The 26,536-nt window shown below is 36.4% G+C and overlaps 1 protein-coding gene across 6 annotated transcripts in view; it reads right to left on the reverse strand.

Annotated features, from left to right (window-relative positions):
- Positions 1-26,536, reverse strand: part of PPP1R12A (protein phosphatase 1, regulatory subunit 12A) — a 71,993-nt gene that overhangs the window by 29,378 nt on the left and 16,079 nt on the right. For 5 of the 6 annotated variants that reach the window (XM_009083818.1, XM_009083820.1, XM_009083819.1 and 2 more), the window contains exons 2-11: positions 24,671-24,789; positions 17,040-17,199; positions 15,297-15,441; positions 12,676-12,750; positions 12,165-12,253; positions 11,881-12,038; positions 8,351-8,472; positions 5,683-5,898; positions 3,991-4,085; positions 887-1,009 (exon numbers count right to left, since the gene is read on the reverse strand). In XM_009083818.1, the coding sequence (XP_009082066.1) occupies positions 887-1,009; positions 3,991-4,085; positions 5,683-5,898; positions 8,351-8,472; positions 11,881-12,038; positions 12,165-12,253; positions 12,676-12,750; positions 15,297-15,441; positions 17,040-17,199; positions 24,671-24,789 (1,302 nt within the window). The remainder of the gene's footprint in view (positions 1-886; positions 1,010-3,990; positions 4,086-5,682; positions 5,899-8,350; positions 8,473-11,880; positions 12,039-12,164; positions 12,254-12,675; positions 12,751-15,296; positions 15,442-17,039; positions 17,200-24,670; positions 24,790-26,536) is intronic. The other variant, XM_009083822.1, reaches the window with a different exon arrangement.

Consider the following 26,536-nt stretch of genomic DNA (forward strand, 5'->3'; position numbering starts at 1 on the left):
TAGAAAAATGGAGATTTTTTAAGGCAGGAGGTTAACAAGGAATTAAGATGTGCTATGCTGTATGTAATATGCCTGATTACATGACAATGATAATATCAATGTCAAGACTCAAAAAAATGTTAAGTATCCATCACCATGTACATCAGCAGCACTATCAATATGCAGCTCAGTTACCTGACTCTTTGCTTTGATCTATTCATTTTAGCTATTTATTGCTACACTAATACCAATGAAGAACTTGACTCAAATAGCTACATTGAAACCACACAATGGAGGAATGTTAATTCTGTGTATATTCACAGAATATGATTCCTCCTGAGAAAATCCTGCAAGAACCAACACACCTGAAAACTACTTGCACATTTTCATCATATACTTTGCATTCAACTGAATTTTATGCATGCAGTCTATGACACTGACACCCAACACAGGTATAGATGTAAATTACCATTATGAGGAGCTGCCCAAGAACTTTGAGACTGTCACGTAGGAAGTAAAATTCAACAGAGATAACAACACTTTCCCCCTTTTCAGATGCCAAGTAGAATAACTTCTATTTCAACATTTAAAAGAGTTATCTTTGACTACAGAACTCATCTGGAAAGAGTCAAACAAACCCCAAACCAAAATAAATAATAGGAAAAAGGAAGTATATAATTTTAATTACTTAGCAATTGCTGCAACACTCTAAGCTAGCAAAAATTATACAGCTTTAAAATCAGCACAACCATTGCATCAGCATGCAATACATACTTTGCAATTATTATGAACACTTCAACATGTCACCATTTAATATTGAACTATCCTCACAAAATTATTCAGTACTTATTTTGTTTTTTGTAACTTTTAAGCTTATTTTGATTTAAAACAAGATAAAACTCCACACCTTCTTTGATAACCTGTATTTAATGCTGTAGGACCTTCATTCGAATTGTTTTTCTTGACATCTTCCTCCCATTTTCTCCTGGTATACGAACTGCCACCACGTATTGAACTAGCAGATGAGTCCCTGCAAAAAAGATTTTAGTTTTGCAAAGTCATATTAAGGCTGTTCTTGATGTGAGCTGAACAAGAGCTTCACATTAAAAACCTGGATAACACACTTAAACATAACTGAACAGGGATAAAGTTACCTTTATGGACAATCATTTTCAAGCCCCTGTGGAAAAATACTACATTCATACTAACATTGTTAGAAATATAAGAAGAAAGCAGCATCAAAAGAAAATTGCTAGAGAGGATTTAATCAACATGAAATCAGTTGTCAGCTTTTACCTTTCTATGACCATTGCTGGCTTTGTATCTCTCAAAAAAGGAACAAGACATTTTTCTGTTTGCTCCCGAGATTATTCAGTGCAGTAAGGGGAAATCTACTTGGGTTTTTTAGTAAGTGATTTAATGGGATTTTTCATTCTTTGATGTTATAAGAAGTTCAAAAGCTGACAAGCCCTTGGAACTCAGGATGCTGTAGACTAGTGTAAACAGGCTTGCAGTAGCCATTCCTGAGTGGCCTGCCATGTATCACTAGCTGACATGACTTTAGGCATAAGGAATTTCCAGACTGTTGTTGCAGTTTACAGCAGCAAGGAATAACCTTGCAAAAATCTACTTAGAAAAACTAAAAACCTTGAAAACTCATGTTGATATGCAAAAATTGAATTTCTAATAAAAATGTGAGCACAGGATTTGAAGCAAAGTTCAGACAGAAGAAAGAAAAAACCCCATGTCTTTCACGAAATTATACGTAAAAGGCAATCAGGTGCACAAGGCAAAATAAAACAAAACTTTGTAGAGATGTATTTTATGTCCAGATAGTTTGGGCCTTCAGAATGCAACTCTTCTGGCATGAAAATTTAGCTAGCATTTCTGCAGTTGGAAACAAACTTTAGAAAATTATGAAACACAGGTCAATACACTATTACTTCTTATCAGCAAAGAGAAACACAAATTATGAGCTATCACCTACCACAGTAAGATCCTGCTGCATGACAAATTTTTTGTAATTACTTAAGGTTTCATTTTGCCAAGACACTATAGACTTCAGCAATTTTGCTGTAGCATTGGCTACTTGGCTGAGGCTGGGTGTCAGAGATTTGTTAGTCTAAAAGCCCAGCTGGAATATATCTTGAAGTAATTTCCATCACTCACAATAGGATGTTTGCTGGATTACACTACATCATTGATAAACTACACAAGTAGGTGTTTAGACAGGTAGAACAAGAACCTGGCATTAAGGTAAGCAACAAGGAAGAAGATTTGGGACAAAAGCAGAAAGCTTAATAATTTATTAAGGTCCCTGTAGGGCAGATGGTTAAATTTTACACATAAACAAGGTCAGAATAAACATCAAAAATCTGTTATGGCTTTAGGTAAGCAAGCTGGGTTGTCTGCCACACCATACACTAGGCAAAGTGTATGCCTAAAGTGGCTGGCCTAAGAGCAGCCTTCATCTCTGGTACACCAAGGCATACAGAAAGTTCTCAGAAACTTCAATTGTTTGGTCAGCACTGGGACTAACAACACTGGTGGCTGTAGTTAACCCAATGCACATGAGAGAAACTGTGCTATTGCTGATAACCACTTTTCGAACTCTATCTGGGAACAGGTCATGATGGTTACCACTGGTACACCAAGGACACAAATAAACCTCAACCCTGAAGCAAACATTAATGCCTTCGTTACAAACAGTAACAGCTTCTAAGAAATAAAATTGCAATGAAATATTTATCCCAATCTTAAAGTACTGTCTAGTTAAGGCGCTTTTGAAGAACAAGAGCTTTTCAGAAGATTTCAAAATAAAAACTGAAATAATAATAATCTCTTTATAAACAAACCAAAAGTGGCAAATTCAGCCTCAATGAATATAGTAATCCAGAGAATTGACAGCACAAACAGCAACTCCAAACTGCCCCATTACAGAAATACAGATTAAAAAACATCTGGCCAAGTAAAATAAGAGATGATAAATGAAGCTGAACTTTAGGAGAGCATGAGATTGGAATCTCCCTGCTTTGAAACAGAATTTGTCACCCAGAGACTAAACTTAAGCAACTTCCAGCAAACTCAAGAGAAGACAATATTTTCTGTTTACACAGAACAAACCATTCTCAAGAGTAGCAGCAAAGACACTCCTCTTCAGACACAAGGAGAGTATCAGTCTTATAGACAATGATTACAATAGCACATTTTGAGCAATGAGAGGATTTTCAGTTCAGGTCATCCAACATTCAGCTATCCTGATATGATTCCACAAAAAAGAAAAGACATTAGGGACATCTCTAAGTTTTATACTGTGCATTCTGCAGTAACTCAAGAAAATGTTCCAGTAGAACCTCAATAAAGGAGAAGTAAAAAATGGGAGGGTTCTGAAAATGTAAAAACGCCATGAAAAGTATCCCGAATTGTAACAGGTAGCAAGCTTATCCACTTTTACTTTTTGTTTCTTTTATACGAAAGCTGCAGAAGAAATACTAGCAAAGAAAATAAAAATCTCCAAAGGAGGATGAAAGGTCAAGCCTGCTTACAAGCAACACAGAATTGCTCTTCTAACCTATGATTCCTGTATTGCTCCTGCACAACATCATTTTAAGCAAAGGCTATAAGAAACACAAGATTTTATCATTATTAAAAGTAGTAACGGAGCCCAGCAGCAGCACTTCATGATTCAAGACAAAGCAGTAAAATATTTTTAGCATCCTTCAGTAGATTACAAGTTTACAACTTCATCTTTTGGATTTTATTTATTTTCTTCCCCAAGAAGACAACACTCACTGCCCAGTTCTGCTCTTGTCATATAGTAACGTGGACTTTAGAAAGGGTCATTAGAATTTACAAGATCAAAAACCTTCAGCAACTGGATGACCATATGGACTAGGATAATCGATGCTGCAGGATAATGCTATAAATTAGCACTGCCTTAAAATATGTAAATTTGTGAGCCACTCTAAAATCCAGTAATTTTATATTTAAAAGAAGTAACTTCAGAGTCACCTGTTTTCTTTTTCATCAATGTCAGAGGTACTGGCCAGCCTTCTTGGTATTGTAGGTGCAACATAGGCAAGTCGAGTTCCTTTTCCATCTTTCTCCTGAAAGACATGTCAGTTTTATTAAGTGCTACTATATTTGATTATACTGCTGTTGCATGGAAAATCATAATTCTGATAACTCCAGCTGTATTTCCTGTGACTCAATTATACAAATGAGTTTTAAATTTTAGTTAAATATCATAAGGATACCAATAGAAAATGAAAACTGTTTCCATTCTAGTGACGTAAATGACTTCCTCTGTTTTCCTGCAGTGTAAGTCCAACATTGATTACTGAAAGCAACTACTTCAGTATTTTCATATAGCACAGTACAGTGTTAATCTTTAGAACATGGAACATATTTACTTGAAATAAAACCACAAGTTCTATGTTGTTGAGTTTCCTGTTCTGAATTAGTCCTTGCAGAGGCCCAGAAAAATGGCATTAGGCCTTAGCCTTAACAAACTGCACCTGGACTAAGCCCTTCTTGAGCTTATCAGACTCACTGAGACTCATTGAGGAACTAGTGCTGTCTAACAAGCTCCTCTGTTTTTTAAAGGGCTAACGTGTACGTCTCAAACATTGATAACGGGATGGCTGTGAAGCCAACCAAGGACTGTTGGTATTAACATGCCATGAGAAAGAGCAAGTTTTGGCTGGGGAATGGGGGCCATGAGGAGACAGGGCAGCACCTCTCTGGGACAAACATCCTTGTCAGAGTTCCTGGGAATTAGAACAACTTACAGAAAGTGAGAAACTTACCTCTGGGGCAGAGGAACCTGTCCATAAAAGGTATCCCCCTACTGAGCCTGTGGTGGCTGCTTCCCCAGACTCAGGACACCTTGTCACCCAGATTGACGCTGATCAGCTGGGTCAATGCTAGAGCTGGGATCAACAGCCCATCGGCCAGATCAATGCTGGAACCAGGACTGGTGATCTCTTTTTCCCCTCTCCCTCCTTCTCTTCCTGTTTTTCTTTCTTTAATGCATCTCTCCTTTTTTAATTTCTCTTTTCCCCCTACTCCTTTATCCCAAACCCACTGTTGTGTGCTGACATAGCAGTCAGGACTAATACACCAATTTCCATGCTAAGCCCACTGTTATGTGCTGACATAGCAGTCAGAACTAATACACCAATTTCCATGCTAAGTGTGTAATTTACTAATAAAACTTTGATTGTTCGCAGACCCTCTGACTTGTCTGTCATTCCTTTCGACAATGATCATTTACAAACCTTAGGTGCTTCCTCCCCTTAACTGTGGGTCATCACAGTCCTTCAGTTGGTTTATTGTGTTCATGTTTAATTACTGAACCAGTTTTTGTAAATAAAAAAGTTACTACAAAATGAAAACAAATACAAAAGAGACTCCTATTTTTTGTAAGATTCTTCCAGCATCATTCTCCATGTGATGCCAAAATTATCAAACCTCTGATGTCCCCAAACTGTAAGTTCTAAACCTGTGTACCAGGTCATCAGACAATGAAGGTGCATACTACATGTTCAGAGACTACACAGAAGCTGCATAATTTAAGTTTTCGGAATTTTAGTAAAGAACAGATGTGTACTATAATCTTACTTCTATAATACATCATAAGCATCTATACTGAGTAAGGTATACAAATTCCTCAAAATGTTGTTTTACACTGAGAATTATTACCTTTTCTTTGTTGTCCAATGAAGAGGAAAGCCTAGGACTTGAAGCAGAACGCATAACACCTGCAGTGTCCTTTTCTTTCTGAGCATCTTTGGAAGCAGTAATCTCTGCAAGTGCACCATAGCTACCAGTTTTTCTAAGACCTAACCTCCATGAAGCAGGAGATTCATCCTTCCTCTCTTCATCTTTGGGAGAAACCCTGGTTGTAGATGTTGGCAGCTATAAAACATGTGAAAATGAATTTACATTATCTGTGGAATTCATACTCCTTGCAGAGACATGAGAACACAACTGGTTTTAATAATCATAAGTGTTGAATTCATAGGAGAGTTGTAGTGAGAGGCAGCCTACACATTTTTGTCTTAAATTAGTCAATAAGATAAGAAATGTAAGACCAGTCAAAGTATACTACTCCTCTAAAAGTTAGCTTAGAAAAAACCCACACTTTGTAATACACACTGTGAACTTGAGATGCAAACTTAGAAACATGCAAATCTAGTATTAACATATTGATTAAATATGTTATTTTGCAACCTGTACATGAACCTGAGCACACAAGAACCTCACCAGAGATTTTTCACCCTTATTGGGCACAAGAACAATGCCAGTTTTGCGCAAGCCCTGCCTCCATGATGCAGGATCTACTGACTCCACGACAGGCATGATAGGAGGAATGAAATCATACTAAAGCCAGTTAAGACAAGACAAAGATGAAGATTGAAAGAATGGAAAATAGAAACAAAAGGTTGTTTTAACACCACATAGCTTGTCCTACATTTATATTCTGTAGCTCTTCATTACAGCACAAAATACCAAAAAGCAGTAAGACACTTAAAACTCTAGTAAGAGATTCCTATGAAACACAACACAGCACATTTAGCTCATTCAGAGACAGAATCACAATTTGCATACAAGAGAATGACAAAGTCTGCTGACCTAATAAGGTCCACAGCCTAAACCCTTGCACTGTTGAGAATACCGGAAGATTCACACCAAAATATCCCTTACCTACCTTCTTATCATATATCATTCATACCCCTTAACCACATCCCATGCTAGCTTACCCATCCTCCCAAACTGCCTTACTTCAGTACCCACAGTCAGAGAGCATTACTGAATGCTACGTAGGCTGAAGAAAACCTGAATTCAAGCTTAGTACAGTGCATTTGCACCACTTGTGGGCAACACATGGTTTGGCTATCCATTGTGTAAAAGCAGAGCAGCTGCAGCAGCACAGATGGTGCAATCCTGAAAAGGCAGGTTCAAGAGTAGGTGCAAGACTGCACATACAGTGCTGCTTTACCGTCATAGTAAAACTAGTTTAAAGCCTTTTTGTTCATTGATATGAGCTGCAACTGCTCCCCTAGACCACACATACCTGCTATGCTACAAGACAATCAGTCTTGATAAAAATGTGCACTTATTTTGTAGATGTAGAAAGTCCTGAGTTTTTCACATCTAGTATTAGGAAGATAACTACAGTTTAACCTGTACCTTTTCCCGTTAAGACCAAAACATAAGCCATTAATTACTGCATAATAAAATCAAAACAGTGTATTAATGATTTATAGGCTAAATATAGGCCTCCTTGTCATTTAATCACATACCTGCATCTGTTACATTAAAGTATACTTTGTAAGATGAATCACCATTAGATTCCATTGTGAACATGAAGGTATAACCCCAGCAAGTTCACAGGAGCTAAATACAATTCCCACAGCAGTACATCTTTTCTTTCTACTATGGCTTCAGTATATCATGGCTACCATTTCTTCCGAACATGCTTTTCAGAAGCATCAGTAGACGGTTACACTTTGATTATGATGCGTATAGAAAAGTTGTAATGATTGACAAACAAAGCCTTAGTGGATTGCTATCCAGTTTGCTCTGGTATTCTAAAAGTTTGACTTGTATAAGACCTTCTGACTATGGATTACTATCTATTGTAATTTTTTTCCCCAGGCATAGCTATCTTCCCTTTGACAAGCAAAACTAAAGTTCATTCAAATTAACTTTTCACATAAAGTTACACAAGCTGTAAAAATCTTCCAGCATGCAATACAGCTTTGCCAGGATTTTTTTTGAGCTGTGCATTGAATAAATCAGGTGTCCCAACTATCTAGGTCTTCCAGGAGGTCCTAGCCATACTGAAACAGGGCTGAGACCTTCGGCATTTTCTATTTCTTATTTCAGATATCATTTTCAATTTCTCTGCCAAAGCACTAGCTGAATGATTCTAAGGACTCCTGAAAGTCCCTTAGTCACACCTGACTCCCTTTCCTTAAGTGCATCACAAACATAGGCAGAGAGAGGCAATAGAACTCTAGCTCCTGGAAATTTTGGAGGAGCCTGATGTGCAAAAGACTTTCAAAAGATGAAGTCTAGCTTCAGAGAAAACAAGAACTCCACTCACTGTGCAACAGATTTTTGCTTTTTTTAGGAGAATTTTACTCTCAACTATTTTGTAGTTCTGTATTTTAGATTCCAGTTTAGAATTAAAATAATTCAAAATGTAAAAAAATATTAATACAGTTTCTGAAGAAAAACACAAAATATTTTACGAATCTGTGCATATTTTCATCATTTCACTGGACAACCCAATCCACTTTTTATATTAGAATCAGAAAGTGTAGAAGAACAGAAATCTACAATAATGAGAAAGGTATTTTACCTTCTTAACAGGTGATGTAGGTGCCCCTTTGCCACCAGCTACTGAAGGTGCCGTCACAGCTACTAATGATGACGGTGTACTTGTGGTATTCGAGTTATTAGCTGCCAAGGTTTTGGTCTTATCTGCAAAATATTTACAGGATTTTAATTTTCAGTTTTTCATTCACAATTTCTTCACTTCTGCAACACAATGTTGAATTTCTATCAAACCACTGTGATAGCCAATTTTATGAACAGCATTTCACTATTTATTCCTCAGTGTTTTCCCACTCATTCCCAATCTATATCTTAGTTAGGTCCACCTTTTTTCCCAAAAGGTCATACAAGTAACTTATTCTTTTGGTATTCAGCAGTGTTAACACTCACATATGAAAAGAGAGAACCACAGAATTATTCAGGCTGAAACTGACCTCAGGGAGGTCAACCTTCTGCTCAAAGGAGGGTCAATACTGCCTACAGACCAGGCTGCTCAGGGCTTTGATGAGTCAAGTCTTATAAACATCTGGAGACAGAGATTCCACAGTCTCCCCAGACAGCCTGTATCTTACTAAAAGGCAAATGACCACAAAAATAAAAGAGTAGGAAGTATGCTGGCATCTAATCTGACCTCAATGTATACAAATATCTCAAAGGAGAGTGTCAAGTGGATGGTGCCAGACTCTTTTCAGTGGTGCCCAGCAACAGGACAAGGACTAATGGCCATCAGCTAGAACATATGAGGTTCCACCTCAGCACAAGGAAGAACTTCTTCAGGTTGATAAGAGCAGAGCACTGGAACAGGCTGCCCAGGTAGGCTGTAGAGTCTTCCCTCTCTGGAGACATTCAGAACCCACCTGGGCGTATTCCTGTGTAACTTGCTCTAGATGACCCTGTCTTGGCATGCAGTGGACTAGGTAATCTCCAGAAGTTGCTTCCAATCCTAACAATACTGTGTAATAGTTAATTTGAACTACAGAAGATGCCAATTCAACTGTGTATGTTGCGTTCAAAAAAATGATGTATTAACTGCACAGAGAACTCAGCCAGGGATTCCAGTCACCACAATGAACTGAGGCAGAGACTTGCTTTCCAGAGATCTGACTTTCCATTTGGTTCATTCCTTCTTTGTTCCACAACTTTCCTACTTGAATTTCACTGTCTACTTACTCTACCCTCTTCTGCTTTGTCCTTTTCACCCACATTTTTCCCTCTGTCCTTAGTCTATGTACCTTAGCCCCTCTTACACAAACATGCAGAAAATGTCACGGCTGTGATGCAGTAACTGTTTCACTGCACTTAGTAACATTCAGAGTCAACAAAGTTCCAATTTATAACCACAATTTGTATAATCGATTGCATTGCTGTTACACATGTGTTTTAGTTATGGACATAGCTGAACAGATTTTCGAATGCTATTTATGCAGTAAACAAACACAAATATAAAAAAACAGCTTACATGACTAACTGCACTTAACGGAAAGTTCTTTTCAAACACGAGAGAAAATAAATGGTGGTAAAATTCCATATGACAAAAAGCTGAACAGGGCAATGTGGACTGACAGTACGATTTGAGATGATGCACAGGAATATCTGATGGAAATTTGTGAATGAGAAATACAACTTTAAAATACACAGGAAAAAGTTACCAGGAGGGAAAGCATGGAAGGAGAAAAATGGATTTTTCACGATGGTGTTCTGAAATTATTTCTAGGACAACAAGAACATAGTTGTATGCATGACTGCGCCAATACTGACTAACTTGCAAAAAAATTAAACTACATCAAAGCAAGTTATAAAACCTGAACTGATGAAAATTTCATTTTTCATCTGGTTTCCCTATCCTTTACAAGATACCATCTTGATGCTGGTATTTCCCTTCAAAGTCTTACAGACAGAAGAGTATTATTTTCAAATTATATTCTCACATAACCAATGAAACATAAGTTTAAGGGAAACTTTTAAAATCAATCCCAAGAGATTAGAAATCACAGTTTCCAGTACTTCAGAATACTGAACATTGTTAAAATATTTTACAACCAGAATGCTCCTTATAATATTAAGATCTTTCACTAGAAAAATCTTTCACTACCTTAAGCTGAATAATGAGAAAAAAAGGGAAAGTACAAACTTGGAACTTAGAGATGCAGCTCTACAGGGAAAAGCTGAAAGTCTAGCTTGCCAAATAAAGTATGATAAAGCCCTGTTGATATTAAACCCCCCGAAGTTTACATAAGTTAATTCTTGTGTCACAGTCAAATTTTCCTGGCACAAACTGTCTACTGGCAACGAAGAGAACACAGTTACCCGTCATAAAGTTCAGCAGACATTACAGTTAGATCAGTGACAGAGAAATTACTACATGTTATATATTACAAGTGGTTTGACTTTAGCAAAGTTCAGTAAATAACAGATGCAAGTATATCAAGGTAAAAGAGTAATTACAAAGCTTGACAGACATTTTTCCAGCTTAATACTGACATGCTGGAATATTTCAAAATACAAAAAAATTAAGCCATAACAGACAGCTTGGGTTTGCAACTTGCTTTTACTTCTACCTACGTTAAATGTTTATGACAGATTGGTTCTCTCTCAAACAGCTTTTTAGTCTCTTCAGGTGAAGAAATTAGAATGTATTAGAATGAAAATGGACAGTTCACCAAAAAGGGTACTTATTTTTTAAAGTGTAAGTATAACATATTAACAAGATTTCTAATGACATCCAGGCTTAGGTATTGTATTGCTGCACTCTAGTTCTAGAATTCTTTATTAGAATTGAACATAAATCTTTAAACACTAATTGCCTGACATTTGTTTTCTGGTTTGAAAGAAAAAGATACTGTGCTGTGCTTATATTACTACTTGCTAATCAGGTAATAGTTCAAAGGAAAAAAAACAACTCATAAATCCCATTAAAGAGAGAAATAAAGTAATGTGTATACAACTTTGCATACAATTCCAAACCCGTCAAAGAACATTCCTCTTAAACTGATGTGGTATATGAAGCAACTGTTAACATTAAAATAACACCTTTAAAAGTTTGTCTTAGTACACACTGAAAATATATGCACTATTACTTTATGAATACCTGAGCCAAGACTGCCAGATTATTGGGTAATAACTTCAGGATGCTAAGAACAAATGAGAATGTTTGCACTTCTGCGCTGATCCAATCTCTATACCAGTTCCACAAACAAATGTTGCTATGAAGCCTTCATTTACGACCTGATCTTCCAACCTTTTCAATGTTTGTGACATGCCACTAAGGCTTATATTGTTATTCTAACTATTTAATTAAAAGTATAAATTATTAAGCGGCCAATCAAATAAGTTGGTCAATAGCTTTAATTTAAGTAGCCACCAGTAAAGACATCCATTTGGTATCTCTGTTATGACTTTTGGCAGACATAAACCTGCTTTAAAATGATTTGAAGATTAGTGAAATGCAGAAGCGTAAGTGAAATGTCACATACTTGTCTCTGTTATCATGTGATATTAAATAAGTAAATTCATAAAGTAAAAATTTAGAGAAAGACAATGCTCCAAATAACGTACCTGTCTCTGCTTCAGATTCTGAGTCATCATCCTCTTCCTCTTCACTAGAACAACTGGATTCATCCTTCTTTCCCTCTTCTTCCTCATCTGCTTTCTCTTGCTCCAGAGACTCTATACTAGATGCATTCTTTTCTTGTTCCATAATCAATGTCTCCTTACTGAGTTTGAAAAGAAAAGTACTTACTAAGTTCTGAAAAATTTACTAAAGCCTGTTAAGCAGGACTTTGTGATAGCTTATAAAGTCATCTTTTTTAAGAGTTTATAATTAGTCCTATTGTACTTACTTTTTGAATGTTTTCTGTGTCTGATTATTATCCATGTTGGCTGTGGATTCAATTAGGGGAGATTTCTTTTCGCGTTTTTCACTATGAAGCTTCAAAACATAAAGAATGATGCAGTTTAATTGATAGAATGGTATCAGTGTGACAAAATTACAAAGGGAGGGAAATATCTCTAACTACTACAAACACTAGAATATGTATAAGCTTTCAAAGTATTACAGTTCTAAAATCTCAGAAACTGTTATTCCAAAGAAGATGCTCATCATTGATATTTCAAATCATTAAATGCCCCTGGACAAGGCAAGTAGAAGACCACCTTTTTTCTTCCAAGGCTTTTTGGTCACCATAATTGACCAAGTAAGGGCATAAAAGATCTTTTGAGGTGACTATGGCATTTCTTGATCTCTAAGTCCCAAATCAAAACTTTGGTTCTAATCTATATGGTGCTCTGAGCAAGATACCATAATCACATATATGATAAACTGTAACATATATATATATGCAAAAGGCCTACCAGATTCTGCTTCTTTTGTAATTCTTCTAAATAGCCTAAAATATCTTCATCTGCCACATCAAACGCTGTCTGCCCCTGGAGAAGGGGAAGAAGTAAAACACACTGTAATTGTACAACAGAATTACAGTAACAGCTTAAAATGTCTTCTCACATGAGGTAAAGGAGCACATTCAGGAAGAGAAATTGGAAAATATAAGCCAAGCTCTATTACAAACTGTTAGTCTGTCAGTATTTGAAAACAAGTTCGTAATATTACTTTTTTGGGGAGGAATTGAAACAGAAACACCTATACCTGATGAGTAAAGACTTTATTTTAAAGTGATAAGGACATCACAATAAAACTTTTTGTCTTTTCAAAGAAAAAAAAAATTATGAAGAAAAAGAAAAGTAGATTGATGAATACGATGCTCACAATACTAGTTCCAAACAACTATTTCCAATGGCAGTTGTATGGATGGATCCTAAGCAGATCACTGTTCTGCACATCTTAGACTATCACATACAGATTCATTTCTTAAAGTTTAAATTATTTAAGCAAGCTGTGCTAAATTTAAGTCGTCATGCTTTCACATTTTACAGCAGAGCTGTATTTTACAATTTACATTCAATTTTAGAAAAGATCTGCTACAACCACTTGTTCTTATTTCCTCTTAGTGTACACTTTTCATGGGACAAGTACTTGAAGGCTGTAATCTAGGCAAACTCCTAGATCCACTTGTATAAATACAGCTGCATCAACACGTTGGGTGGACTTACTGAGACACTGGGAGCATCACAAGATGAGCCTAATAAGTACTTCTGTACAATAACCAGCAATAAAGACAGTGCTGTTGCTTAAAAGCAGTTCCAGCAGCTTATAAAAGTAATGGCAGATGCTCCCATTTGTCTGTGCTTATTTCAGTTTCTCAAAATACTAACTAACAGCAAAATTCTTAATTACACTGTGAAGGCTATCCTAAATGATTAGAAATGATGGACCTTCAAACCACTAACTTTCACAACCATATGCTGATCATACAGCAGAAGCGTGTGCACCTTTTGACAAGTGTTACCCAAAGCAGCCTGAGGACCTCTGACATTTGAACTATTATCTCAAGTTTATATTGGCATTATGACTACAACTTTTAATGTGGTCTTCTACTGTTAGGCAGATATTACGTGGGTTTATTTTTTTAAAAAAAAGTTAGACCTACCTTGACCACAAAAAGTCACTTTGCAAAAAATTTTTGCAGTTGGAAGGTTGTATTTAAAACCAATCCATAACAGTTGATACCTGAAGTCAAGTGCCTAAACAATAATGGCTGAGTTCTCCAAGATGCTAAACACATATGACTGAAACCAAACCCAGAGTAGTTTTCAATCCTCATATCTCAAAAAGAAAAAAGGCTTACTAGCTTACTTAAGAACACAACAGGCAAATCTTTCCTAGCTTGAAGAGACAAGCCCATATCACACACAAAATAAAACAGCTGACATGTCTCTGTACCTCCTTTATTCTTATTCTTGTCCCAGTGGAGTTGAACATACCTCTATGAGAGTGCTCTCTAGGGTATTACATCCACATTTCCACAACCCCAGTGAAAAGTGTAACACAGAACTTGATAATTGCCTTCAATTAATTGTATCAGCTTTTGACTGCCTGATACAAAATATAATTATACAGCTGATATTTAGAAGTTCTGTAAGCATTATGCAGAACGAGATGAAGCTATTTGGAATTTAGTATCAGAATTCACTGATTTTATTATGAGCACCCTCAATTTCTAAGGAATAAAAATTCAACAAAGACAAAAATGCTAAGCAGCAGTACTTCTGCCCTTACATAGAGTAAATACTTGCTAATTCATGATCTGTATCTGCATATTTTCTTTATTTTAAAAAGTTTAGAAAAAATTTTGTTGAAAAATCCATCTTATTAGTTAGGCAGGTAATTTACATATAGGGTATTGACAGAAATTGGAAGAAGATCAGAATCTATCTGTAAAACACGTTGCAAAGAGAAGAAACAGAGCTCAGCACTTACACAGATGAATGAAAAGGTCTGGATCCTTCTGATACCTATGTGAATCATGAATGTATCTGTATCTACTGGGAGCAAGATCTTGCAAAGCCAGCAAGCTACACAGGCCATGAAAGTCAAGGAAGTACAGCTCAGGAAGAATCTAGGGAATCCAGGGATCTCTACAAGTTTCCTCCAGCACACCCAAAATCAGCATATAGTGATGACAATTTAGTATGCTAAATAAGCTGATTTTAAGAGCTAAAACACTACCCAAAGGCATCACCACTGTCTTCAGTGATTAAATGAAAGCCTGTTTGCAATCCATCAAGTCACTAATTTCGTACCTCTGAAATGTCACCTAACCCTTTCTGTTTTGAATTTCCATGTCAAAGATTGCATGGATCATTTTATATAGAACTAAGCATAAAGTGGGCCTAGAAATTAGACAATCAGAGAATTTAGTTTTGAACACAAACATGCTGTTTTGACAAAACATGCATTATATAAAGCTCCACGTACAGAAAACAGCAGTTTATCATCACTTTTCTTACCCTGGCTTCTAAAGTCACTTTAGAGACCAGAACTTTGTATCTTGACAAGGATTACATAAAAATCCTACCACTTTGTTGACAGCCTCCATATCACATAGGTTTTCCACTAAAATGCGACATGCTTCTTCTTTACCCCAGTGAGCAGCAGCATGAAGTGGTGTCCAGCCATCATAGTCTTTAATATTCACATCGTAGTGAGCCTGTATTAAAAGTCTACAGAAAATAAAAGAATTAGATCTTGACATTGCTGACAGGCATAAATAAATTGTTGCAAAATTCATAAAACTATTCTACGATAATATCCTTCTCCTTTTTCACCATAGGTGTTTCAGGTGGGCTATTGACAACTGATTAATTTTACATCTCACAGAAACACTGTAGAGTAGGTATATATTTTTAAAGGAAAATTCAAGAAAAATAGCCTTTTCCATTTTCTTCTCTATTAACTTCATCTTTGAAGCTCATTTTTTCTGTACAGTTAGATATGTGTCTCTGTATGAACATGAATAGCAAAATTCCCTTTCAAGGAAAGGGCAAAATCTAAAAAAATGGTTAGATACAGCATTCTTATTACTAAGCTATTAAAACCTCCTCCCATTCTAATATTAGTTGCTTGAAACTTTCATGCCCTCCTGTCATTAACATTTTTGTAGCAATCTAGCATTTTCATGCTTCAGTTGTACTCTGACAGGGAGCAGGGCTCCTCACACAGATGACCTGCTTTTCAGCCTGCCTTCGACTCTCAAATTCAGCATGGCTCTGAGCTGAGCATCAAAGTGACAACAGACACTTAACCTAACAAATACTTGTATGTAAAGGGCTAACTGCTCTCTAAACCACTGTCCATAATTAAAAATCACAGAACCAAGAAGTGTTCTTCTCAGAAAACGACCAGTTCCTGAAGGGCTAATATACTTATAGTAACATCCTCCAGTGTGTAAAGTTTCACACATGCTCAGCTGTAAAGTCTTGCATCCTATACAGAGTACACATTTCTGATAATCCGAAGCCATCACAAAAATTCCCTGCACATATATTTTTCACCTCCTAGGAAAAGAACATGGACTGACTGGACTGCGAAAAAGACAATAACTGAGAGAGCTAAACACTCCCCCCCACCAACATTTACAGCTAAAACTCCCTTACCAACACTCTATGCTACTCTAAAATAAAAGTTATTCTTTTCTAACAGAACAATTTCTTTCTGTCACGTTGCTTTACTGCAATAAAAGCAGAGCTTTGATGTAAAAGAAAACAAATCTCTGTTACAGTCATAACTGTACTGTATTAATGAAAAGCTACCTGGGAATTAGGGGACATCACAAACCTAAAGCTCTCCAGGAAAGAACTGAAGTCATGATTTTCAACAACAATATCAAAATGCAAAATTAAATTCTCTGGGTTTTAGGCGTAAAAACTTTTAGTCTGGATTACAAGCTCCACTTCATGTATGTAAATAAATATGGTGTCTTGAAAATATGCACCTACCAGAATGCTAACTGGCATTATAAAAAGGTCTTAAGTTTGTTTACATAGTTGACTTCAGAAGATTTTGGTCAACTTTCTTCTCTTAAATAAGTATTCAGCCTCATTATGTACACTGTGTTCATATTTTGAATAACTTAAAATAGAAAGCTAACAGCATCATGATTTCTGAGTGCTTCAAAACATAAAATCAAGCTTTGAGAAAAAACCCACATTCTAGAGGCTGCATTTTCCAACTCCTAAAAGTCAGCAGTGCCCAATTCTATCAATTCCAAGCAGCATTACATCAAGACAATATGAAAAAATTCCACTTAAACCACACTTACTTTAAGACTTCCGTATAGCCCTTAGCAGCAGCTACATGAAGTGCTGTACCACCAGACTTTGCATGCCTGACATCATTTATATGGCCACTGTTGAGCCACTGTCTTGCGTCTCTTAGCATTATTCGTTCTTCTTCTTTTCGAGCTGATTCTATATCAACCCCTAATTCAGACAGGGAGGGGGAGAGGGGAAGAGAGAGCACAAAATATTTTAGTTCAAATACTGTAATTCAATTATGCAACAAATCTTATGCCATGTTTATGTGATACAATAAAACAACAACGGAACAATATGAATAATGATCAGAGTTAGATACGAATGTCTTTTTGAAGATGAATCCCAGAAGGTTATGGAGATATCCATTGTTTAAGACAGTTTGCATGCATAACTAATTTTTTAACAAAAGGGGGGAGGATTATAAATAAATAATAATAAAAACCAATTACTAAAACCACAAATCTTATACTCAAACAGACAACCCTTTGAATATCTCACTGCATAGCTTAGGTAAAAAAAAACCAAAACCACTGAAAACTTTTTATATGTCTCACAAAAAATTACCATAAACTGATGACAAGGGAGAAACACAATATTATAACATCTACAAGTATACACATCAGGGTAAACAGATGGAAATAAATTCCAGACCCTGAATGGGAAAAGCAAGCATTTATTTGCAAGCATTTTTTAATTACCACTACATGGAACAATCTTAAAAACACAGCAGGAAATGGGTCTTGAAGACAACTGTGCACGAGCATTGCCCTACCTAGAATGACTGAACGGTGACAACTTGCAAGGATCTGGGTTCACCTCTAACAGTGGGACAACCTTTGGCAAACTACTTCAATGTGTGTGATTTCTCTAATCATAGACACACTGGTATGCAGGGACTTGGGAGACATATACTGTTCTGTCTTCTGGACTTTTAATTTCTTGTGCAGCAAAGCATTAACTTGGATGCAATAAAAAAGTGAATTCTAGAAGCAGGTACTGGTTTGCTAGATAAAACCACAGACCTCAACAGTAGTCTGTATAGCCTATTAAATAGAAGCTTAGATGATTTTCAAAACACTTCAGAGACAGATGCTCCTTGACTTGGATCCCATTCTGCCTTCTTTCAGTATTGCCTGCTGAAATTTCATCTGTCCCCACACAGTTTTTCTCCAGCAAACTTGTTTCTATCACGTAACTCTCCTACTAACCGTCCAACTAATCAAAGTGCAGCAAACAATACAATGCAGAGCTAGAACGTCTCTTTTCAAAACTACACTAGGTAAGTAATTAATTTTAACTGATTTTCAAAGTTTTTATAATGAACAGCAATTTCAAGCTCTAATGTCTTCAAAGAAACTGCGAGCTAATAATCTTTTTAGGGTGAATATCTAGAATATGGAAACCAAATGAAATCCAACTTGTCTGCTGTCCATGCAGACATGCAGCACACACTGAGGTAGGGGAGGAAGTGGCCTATATTAAAAGAAATTATTATCATCATGAAATGAAAGACATAGGTAATATAGTGATGATCACATGTACTGCAATGCATCATTCTACTGTGTAAAATGTGGTAAACCAGATTATAATAAAACTGATTCACAGAGTTCTTATCAATCCACTGGCAACTAGAAAGTCAAAGCAGTGAACTGACAAATTGAAATCAATTATATTGGCACTGCTGAAATCCCCTTAAGGCAGAGGATAGCAGACAGAGATCTAATAAGTTATGTATGAACGAGTATTCCATAGTTGCTGCCATTCCCCAACTACAGAGCAAGAAAACCCTTGAAAAAGACCTGCCCAAATCAAAGTGTCCTGAAATACAAATAAGGAATGAAATTACTACATGCTCCTGGAAACAGAACTTTTAATTTGTTTAGTTTGCTTTAGCATGACAGTGCTACAACAGAGTTCACTGCTTTTTTATTATTAAACAAAAAACAAACAAACAAAATATACCCACAAAAAGCCAAAAAATTAAACAAAAAAACCCAACCCAAAACAAACAAAAAACCCACAAAGAATGATCAGTTCAAGAAAAGTTTTTTGACTAAGTAAATCTGGTGAAACTCTATGCTAAGGATGATGCAAAGATAAAACTTTATTAGGCATCATAAAGTAACTGAAGCATCTTACACATTCAGTGTTCTAAAGAGTTGACCAAATTCCTAGACTCATCCACTTAATCAACTAAAAAAATAATTTCAGTCTTGACAATTTAATTAAAACTACTAGAATTACATTTTATCAGAAACTGACGAAACCCATAATCTGGAGGCTGAAGCTGCAAGATGCAGGAAGATGTACATGGCTGCTGTGAACACTCAGCAGAGGAAAAAGCTAAAATGCATGTTTGAAAGAAGTTGTAGTAAAAATTGAAATGGAAGTTTCTAAAACTGTGTCTCTTAAGAAAACCCATGACTAAATAAATCTGAATAGAGATTAAATTCTACGCATCTAATAATCTTTATAACAGGTATGAAGAATGAAGACCAGGAACTCTGAATCAATAATGCATTGATAATCCTGTACTCTCATTCCTCCAGAAGGCTCCTACATACTGATGGGTGAATTACTGCAAACTGTAACTTCCCTGGCCTTGGCATCTGCTTGCCTTCCAGAGTGACACAGCAGTGCAGAGCAGCACATCCTGGACAATAATTCTCTAGAGTATTGCCATTTACACGTCAGTTGCCTGCAAAACACTACTATGCAAATAAATAGTTTATAGCACATCCGTGAGTCACATTTATGTCCATTCCCCATCTGCATGCCCAAGGTCCAACTGCAAATCCTTTCCAGCATGAGTAACCTTCTTCATGTGAAGAATCCAAAGCAAATTCCTATCACTGTAAAACTGTTCATGTGCATGGCTGGTTGTTTTGAGGCACTTTTGTATAAACAGAGAATAGAGGGAAAAACCCCTCTTTCTGAACCCTGATCTTGAGCTTCTAATGGGTCATGTCTAAGCATGCTTTCCAGATATGCCTAAAGACCCAGGGAACTATGCCAAAATAGCAGTGCTTTTGCAGAAAAAATGTAACTAATACTGAACATAGACTTCTATCAATATCACACACAACTGCATTTCTGAAGTCCAAACAAGACATAATGGCTGCAGAGGAGCTGTATCAATACATTTTTTTACAAGACAGCAAATTTCTGGTCATACTTCAACAGAAGAAACTACCAGAAATCTTGCCAATCTAAATAAAACATTCCACATTAATAACTGGCATGAAAATGGGAATTAAACTTTTTGTCATAGAAAAAAGCTCAGCTCCTTAGATAAGCCAGATACAATTCCCATTATTAACTACAGAAAACGGAATGCAAACAGCCTTTATTATACCTTGTACGGGCCTTTCTCCTTGCTTTTGTTTTGCAGACTCTATTAAGATACCAGGGAAAAAGCAAATGCTCGCCACCCCTTTCCAACCTTCCTCCCTGCGGCCCATAGATGGCAATGCGCTGCCTCCCAGCTCAGCCCCAGCAGCCGCACGAGCTCACACCACCAGCACGCTTAACCTCTGGCAGCCTAACAACTTCTTAAATCATTAGTAATTTATTGCAAATGCTCAATTTTTTTTTATGATCAACAAGTGTTACTCAACAGCTCCGAACAGGTTTGAAAAGAGTGTGCTGTTCAGTGAGAATTTAATGAAATTCAGCATAAATTTAACTGCTGAATCATTGTTTCGGGACGACTCAGCCATATAAAGGCATGTTTTATAGATACTGCAGGGAACATCAACCCACTTTTTACTTCATGAAGGGAGTGTTTATATACAAATGTAATAGTTTGCATTTTATCCACATAAACAAAGCTGAGTTAAGCAATACATCTGAGAGAGTCTTGTTACATTACCTATAATTAAGAATGAGGAACATGTGCTTCTCAGAACAAGAGAAGTGATCACTGATAGTTACTGAATAAATAGCTAGCAGGGTGCATCATGAACTCCTGATTCTCCTTACATCACCTCTCCCTACCAACTCACCTCCAGAGAATGTTTCCTATCATTCAAAATAAATACATAAGGAGTTAAAAATAATTTTAAGAGGACATCTGATGATAAACAGCTAAAAAATTTGCTTCAAACCGTTACAGTTAACCCTATTCAAGACCTGAGGTGAGGCAACATTTAAAACTGGCCAGGCTTGGCCAAGACTAAAGCCACGTCACTTTAGAGGTACCACACATGGAGATCAGAATGACTGAAGAAAGACACACATTGGATAGCAATGCTAAAAAAGCTCTCCCATCTCCAACACTCCTTACAACAGAACTAATAAACAGTAAAATTATTTTGGATCACTGACCATCTCCTCTCTAGTCAGATCAGATTTTGGAGTCTGAATGCTAAAACAAAATGAGCAAACACTGCAGATCCTTCCTTTTTAAGCCTATAATGCCACATAGAACTGAATTGTATTATATTCTATGATCTATTTTTGTGAATTTAGTGTCTCCAGAGGCACCTGTAGTGAGCCATGCCCTTAAAATACAATTCAATACCTGCAAAAAATTGGGCATAAGTACAAACTGATGCTCTGTAGAAGGCTGAATAGCTGCACAACTTTGTTTGAACTTTTCCTATAAAGACAGAAGGTCTGGTGAAGCAGCAAAAGTGTGAACATGGTAATTTTTCTCAGATTTCTAACAGAAGCAAAGATCAAACGTCATCACTTACGCATATCTGAAATGACAATGAACCTGACTGATCTTCCCAGGCAATCTTTTGCCACCAAATGACTCTGACTGCCAATCTGTAGGAAGCCATACTCACAGCATTGAGAAGGCAACACAAACATGAAACTACAATGAATGTATGAATACATCCATGAAAAGGTTGCAAGGCAAGAATGTTATAGAAAACGTCTACTTAATTTTCACACTGCATGTTATACCTACACAGATGCAGGATATTTTGGCACCCAGGTTTGTTACTTTTAAAACAAATAGCCTGATTTTCTACTATCTGTAACACTGAGCCAGGGTTGATCATTCCACAGATTCCACAGTTAACTTTCATTATGAAAACTGCCAGTTTTGTGGCACTATTTTATTTGACATGAATTTGATATGAAGAGCAATGCAAAAGGTGGAGGGATAATCGTATTCAGCTACAGGTATATTCAAGGGTGAAACTGTCACAACCCATCACTGTTAATTCAACACTAAGAGAAACAACTGAGTTCCTATTTTAGAGATACTAACTTCTCTAGCCACAACATACACAGGTTCTAAGTGATCATGATAATGACTAAATAATCATTTTGTATGTAATAATAATTTTCTATTCAAGGTAAGGATGCCACCAAAAGCACATAATTAAAACTTTACTGCTGAGACAACTATCTCATGACTTAGTAAGTTATATACTACAAGTTCACATCCGGATTCATGCCCTTTTTATTCCATTCTCATCTACAATCATTAAATATTTCACCTCTGCAAGTAAAAACCCTTCCTTCTTATATATTCAGATACAAATTCAGGAGGGATACTGCCTGCCTTCTTCCCTGCTTCTATGAAACATGCAAGCCAACTGACAAAAATGTAAGAGGAATGCTCAGAAAATAGGTTTTCTGTAGCAACTGAAATTTTGTATTTGAAAACAACCTAACTTATTCCTTAAGAAGCTCCAGTATGGGAACACTGACATTTTTCTCAGATTTAGAAAGACAGTACTAAAAACAGTTTATAGTAAGCTTTAACTATGAAATACATAAACCTCAGTAAAATTTTCAGTGATTTGTGGCATTTAGTTTAGGTTGCCAATGCTACTTTTGTAATTGAGCTGTTCAAAATAATTAAATTTGCAAAAGAATCAAAATTAGTGTAAAATGTTGAATGTCTGCATTGTCAACATGTATTTAGACCACATATAATAAAGAATTTCTTTTTAAAAAAGCAGTAATATATAAAAGAGAGATTTTGGAAGAGTTTGTTCCCAACTAATGCCGATTTTTCCAAAAAGCTACTACAGTCAATTAGTATCACCCATCAGTAAAGTCAAATATTTCAAAAACAGCCTTAGAGAATCTAGGCTGAGGCACATTCCAGAAACAACTCTTGAGCAAAGATTGACAGTACTCTTAGAAAAAAGAGTAATTAAAATAAAGAAATGGTAATACAGACAAAAAATACTTGCAATTATCTCACCTGATGTTCTTTGTGTGTTAACCATAAGAACTGCTAATAAAATTTGTTAACATTACCAATTAATTGCATCAAAGCCATTGCAAATCTACTTCTGTGTATCAGTAGGTAACTTTTTTCTATGTGTATCATGTCATCCAGTTTCTTCTTCCCACTTGCTCTGGGCATTAAATGGATTTAAGCATATGAATTATACCAGAGAAAAGCCTGAAGCAATTACTAGTTAATTGTTAAATTATGTAAATTGGTCTTAAGAGATATAAACTCAATGCTACAAAGGAAGCAACATTTTCAAGGAGGAAGAAGCCTTTTAAGAGGCAGACAGGGGTCTAGAAGTAACAGAGATGCAGTCCTCTAGCACACTCCCCACAAAGGCTCCATCCTCCCTCTGAATGTCATCTTCCTTCAGTATCTAACTCAGACCACATCACCCTAGTTCTTGTGCTGGATGTTCTGGGATAGCAGTGCAGTTCTATCAGACTCAAGATGGTCAGTCAACAGCAGCTGAACATTCTTTCCTCTATGGAATGGAAAAACCAGAAACTTTCGAAAGATTTTTCACTGGAAAACCCATCTGAGGATTGGAATATGGAATAGAGCAATGTAAGGAGGAAGAAAAGAGCACAGGAAAATAAATCAATATGCTTTTTCAAAAGCCAATTTCTCTTGTAAAGACATCACTGCCAGTACTAGCAATTTTCTAGGAGCAAGGTGCATAAATTTAGGGTAAATGTTTTTAAACAATAATGTCAAAACTTGATACCTCTCCATCAACTGTTACATGAATGCTCACCTACATAGTGCTTTATTGTCCCAGGATGTGCTGATCTGCTCAAAACCAGGAGAAACTTACAGGTTCATGATCGACTGGAATTATTTTAGGCCTGAGAACCTAAGACTCTTTATGCCAAGGAGTAGTTTCAGACATTTGGCATTGCAGAGGAGCATTCAAAAGGTCAGAACTAGACACAAAGGGTGATTTATGGCATACAGTATAGTAGTCTATTCTTGTTTCAGTTATTCTAGGTTTTTTTGGTAGTTACCTTAAAGAAACAGGTACCTTAGTTACCTTAGGACTGAATACACTTCATCCTAAAACCACCTGCCTATTTCTCTCCTCTCTAAGGCAGGAATCTCTTTAGATGCAGCCTAAGGCTGGGATATAGAAGTCCATATCCCAAATGCACTGAATACCATCCAAAGTATCCAAAAGTCACCTACATTCTGCTGAGTTAAGTGAATGTGCAAATCCATTGAACACGTGGATTCAACTCTTCTGACCTCTTTTCTTCACAAGAGGCTGGGCTGAGTAAAAACACCTAAAGACAAGCCAACCACTGTACACTGCATTGACAATTCTCTTCAGAAAACAAATTGAGTGATTTTTAAAGTCCTGATTTGGCGTAAGTTTTCAAAAATATATTTAGTGTCTAATAAATACAATCACCTTTCCATGTTCAAAATTACCTTGTCTATTTACTTCATTCTGAAGCAGCTCCTCCATTGCCTCTTCTTCAGCAATATCTAATGGAGTGTCTCCTTCACTATTCACAGCTCCTACATGTGCTCCTTGACTAATTAAATACCTGTTAATAGACAAAGAAAAAAACCCCTGTAAATAACATAGTAAAGCTGATACAAAAAATTAGCAGCCACTAGGATATCATATGCACATATACAATTAATAGAAACAATTATATTAGGTGTAAATGAAACCCCTCATGACTTTCTGCAACCCCTGAATACCTGTATGTCTTTTCATCACAATACCCATTAATACAAAGCCCTCTGGTCTTCAGTTTGCCACAAAGACATGTTTAACACATACTTGCAAGCACTGAAAGAAGAAAATTATTAGATACTGAACAAAAGTGAACACAAGGTACACAGGAGTGGAACCACCAATTCCCATGAGCTCCTCTTATTAAGCCACTTCCTAGAACTCACAAACTCAGTGGCACATAATGTTTCTATATGTTGCCAGGGTGATGACTCCTGATGTCTTAAAACTGCTTCATGAAGTTAATAAAAACAGAATCTCCTCTGCTCCTAAGTATTCATAAGGTCAACTTTTGGTGGGGAAAGAGGCAAGGGGGAAAAAGGAGGCAGTACTTTACACATTCCAACCCCACTATATGTTCTCTTAATGCACTACTGTCTCAGAAGTCAACAATCCAAAATTCTGCATTTCCAATTATGTCAAATTGATCAATTCCAACAGTAACAGAATTATATTATTTAATTGTATTAAACCATAAGCCTATGAAGTAACTGAGAACCTACAGCTTGATGAACAATTAAAACATCAATACAGATCAGCGTTGCACCTTCTGACCGTAATGTTCCCACTTCCCTAACAAATTCAATACTTTGAGCCATGACAGGAGAGAAGCAAAAACTGCAAACATACCTCCTGCCTTGCAGAGTTTAATTTGCATTCCATATATTTAAGAAAAAAAAAATCAGGAAATACTGAAGAATTAGTCATTCATTTGGTAACAGGTGTATGAAATAGAAAGTGTTTCCTTACCTTCACAATTTCACAATGCCAAATTATGTAGGAGACAACTACAAAATTAATCCAACACTGATACAAGTGCTTTTAAGTATTTATTGCTGTTTAACTTCCAGATCTAGGATTGTATTTTCCTTTCCTTTACTTGGTAACTCAGAAACAAGTATTCTGATATATTTCTAATTTTTAGTGCATGATTTACATAGTACTTGCTATTAAACCCCTGTAATTATGTCAAGAAGTAAGAACTGACATAGCACAAAACAAGAATTAATTCCCAGAAGTGTAACCACATCTCCGGGTCAATGCATCATCAGTTGCCACCAACTACTTTCATGCTGGTAGGTGGTGCTGGTTTTACACTGTTCCCCTTAGAAGAGTGCCATGCTGTAACTCTTGTCTCTCTCCAGTTATAAGATTTAACTACTGCAGATATGAAAAATTAATACAAACTAACAACATTTCTCAACAATACTGTTTTCACAGTGACACAGCCCCATAGCTACAGATCAGGTAATTGCTATGCAGGGGTCTGCAAAACAGGCAAAAACAGTAGTGAAACCAACTTTGTTACAAAGTCAAAAACCAAAGTCAACTACTGACAAAAACATCTTTATTACAAAAATCCAAGTGAAAATTCATGTTCTTTCAATGTGTTTGTTCTAATGCAGACAGGAAAAAAACCTGATTTTTACCTGTTTCCACATAATGCCTCTGGGGGAACCTTAAGCTACTTCTGTAAGGAAAATAAATATCTCACTGAAGCAATTGCATTTGGTCAACTGTGTCAATAACTTATAGACATGATAAAAGCAGGA

Source organism: Acanthisitta chloris, unplaced genomic scaffold, assembly GCF_000695815.1.
Source record: "Acanthisitta chloris isolate BGI_N310 unplaced genomic scaffold, ASM69581v1 scaffold2681, whole genome shotgun sequence".
NCBI lineage: Eukaryota > Metazoa > Chordata > Aves > Passeriformes > Acanthisittidae > Acanthisitta > Acanthisitta chloris.